At 59.6% G+C, this 2733-nt stretch overlaps 1 protein-coding gene across 1 annotated transcript in view; it reads left to right on the forward strand.

Annotated features, from left to right (window-relative positions):
- The window catches only part of arap2 (ArfGAP with RhoGAP domain, ankyrin repeat and PH domain 2), a 79298-nt gene that overhangs the window by 9467 nt on the left and 67098 nt on the right, over positions 1 to 2733 (forward strand). The window contains 3 exon segments of the mRNA XM_079757694.1: positions 886 to 968; positions 1542 to 1600; positions 2066 to 2402. Coding sequence (XP_079613820.1) covers positions 886 to 968; positions 1542 to 1600; positions 2066 to 2402 — 479 coding nt within the window.

Consider the following 2733-nt stretch of genomic DNA (forward strand, 5'->3'; position numbering starts at 1 on the left):
ATTCAAAGTGCTTGGCACTTGGTTCTATGAACATCCTTAATGTACCAAAATGTTGACAAATTTACTTGTTGTAAGTCACTGTGTAAATAGAGTCTGCTAAATTTCCTCAATCTAAATCTAAATCTGAATCTTAATCCTATCTGACACCTCACGGATATCAATTCTGTTTCAACACTCATGTCCGTCACTCTTCTCATTCTCAAGGTAATTCCTGCCTCCATGTGAATCACCCAATCCTGTCTCTCTCTCTCTCTCTCTCTCTCTCTCTCTCTGCCTCTCTCTCTCCCCCGCCCCCCCCTCTCTCTGTCTCTGTCTCTCTCTCTCTCTCTCTCTTTCTCTCTCTCTCTCTGTCTCTCTGTCTCTCTCGCTCTCTCCCACCCCCCCCTCCCTCTCTTCCCCCCTCTCTCCCTATCTCCCCCCTCTCTCTCCCTCTCTCCCCCCCCTCTCTCTCCCTCTCTTCCCCCCTCTCTCTCTCTCCCCCCTCTCTCTCTCTCCCTCTCTCTCCCCCCTCTCTCTCCCTCTCTCTCCCCCCCTCTCTCTCTCCTCTCTCTCCCCCCTCTCTCTCTCCCCCCCCTCTCTCTCTCTCTCTCTCTCTCTCCCTCTCTCCCCCTCTCTCTCTCTCCCCCTCTCTCTCTCTCCCCCCCCCTCTCTCTCTCCCCCTCTCTCTCTCTCCCCCTCTCTCTCTCTCTCTCTCTCTCTCTCTCTCTCCCTCTCTCCCCCTCTCTCTCTCTCTCCCCCTCCCTCTCTCTCTCTCTCTCTCCCTCTCTCCCCCCCCCTCTCTCTCTCTCTCTCTCTCTCTCTCTCTCCCTCTCTCCCCCCCCCCCTCTCTCCCCCTCTCTCTCTCTCTCTCCCTCTCTCTCCCCCTCTCTCTCTCTCCATTCTCAGCGGTGTCGCCGGGCCACTCCCCCCCCATCTCCCCCTACGGGGAGATCTTCCTGGGCAACAACCCCCCTGAGGGCCCCGCTGCGGTAAGGCCCCTGGGACCCCCCACGCTGCACACAGGGGCCGCTCTACCCCCCCCTGCTGACATCACTGCGGGGGGATGATGGATGAGTCCTCCTGCCCACAAAGTGGCCTGGCCAACCGGCGGGCCGGCCCATCCATCACACATCAGGGCGGGCACACACCACTTGTGATGTCACAAACCGGGAGATTTGGTTACAGGCTTGTAATGGCCAATCACCATCACGCCTGGATGTGAATAGTGGGATCTCCAAGGTGTTGGCGCCCCACGAAAAGTCTCAGAGCTGTCTCTACGCGGGATTGCGTTCAAACACACGACACACACTTTCCCCTCCTCTTATCCTCGCGGCGGTTCTGAACCCAGAGGAAGATCTGTGCGCCGGCTTCGCGCTGTTGCCCTTTGAGGTTAATGGAAATGTCGCGGAGCAGCTCAGCTAAGCTATACAAGCTACCGTGCTAAAATGATGAATGGGTCTCGGCCACCAAGATGTCTGCTTGTGAGAGAGGGGGAGAGAAAAAATAAGATTTATATCATGAGTAGAAATATGTGGAGCTTATGTGTGTGTTTATCTGCCCAGGAGCGGAGCCTGGAGAAGTGCTTTCCGCCGGTGGCCAAGAAGAAGCAGAAGAGATTGAGGTAAGATGTGTCGACGTCACACTTCTGCATGCAGTGTGATGTCGCCATGTTCTCTGGTGGCGTGTGAGGCCATGCAGGCGGCGTCTTACACAGGGAGAATAGAGGAAGGAGAGAGCCCGCGTCTGATGCAAACCCTTCTATAAGAGGCAGCTCGTAAAGCAGAACTCCATTATTAACTGCCTCGCCGCCAAAGCCTTTGATAGCTTGTTGAAACGGACAAGCCCTGCATTAGCTCATGTGCATGAAATATGCAAAAGACCATCAGCCGTGGTTTGAACAGTAAAGCTGGTCCTCACAGCCCGGTCTCTGGGGCTTTGAGCCCAGCGAGAGAGCGCTCCGTCCTGCAGGGAATAGCACCCGCCTCTGGTCTGTTTGGGTTCTAGGCCCCGTGCAGACAGACAGACAGACAGACAGACAGACAGACAGGCCCTCAATGTCCCGCTCTGCTCCGCCCCTTTCAGAAAGAAGTCTGATAAGAGGAAGGGGGGGAGAGGAAAGGAGGGGGGTCGCCCAGCCTCCCCGGGGGTCCCGCCCCCCCCGACCCCTACGCCGACCCCTACTCCACCGTGGACGATTGCACCCCCGCCTGGAGGGCCTCCGCCAAGACCGCCGTCACCCGCGGCAACCGACGCCATGCCACCCGGGCCCAGGAAGGCCTCGGACCCCCCGGGGGCCCCGGGGGGGGGCGGGACAGCCGATGGCCCCGACCCGGACGCGGACATCTCGCCCTAACGCCTGCTCTACGGCGCCCCCCACACGCCGGTGTCCGGGCGGGCTGGCTGGACAAGCTGTCCCCCCACAGGTGCGTTCCCCCCCCCCCCCCAGACCGGCCAGTAGGGACGCTGAGTGCTAGACCACGTCAGGGCCCCCCCCAGAGGGACCTGAGTGCTAGACCACGTCAGGGCCCCCCCCAGAGGGACGCTGAGTGCTAGACCACGTCAGGGCCCCCCCCAGAGGGACCTGAGTCCTAGACCACGTCAGGGCCCCCCCCAGAGGGACGCTGAGTGCTAGAGACCACGTCAGGGCCCCCCCCCAGAGGGACCTGAGTCCTAGACCCGCAGCCTGTCTGTTTGCGTGCCGTGTGACCCGCCCGAGTTGGAGAGGTACTTCTAGGTGGAAACACGACGTGCCTG

Source organism: Pollachius pollachius (assembly GCF_949987615.1).
Source record: "Pollachius pollachius genome assembly, chromosome: 20".
NCBI classification, from domain to species: Eukaryota; Metazoa; Chordata; class Actinopteri; order Gadiformes; family Gadidae; genus Pollachius; species Pollachius pollachius.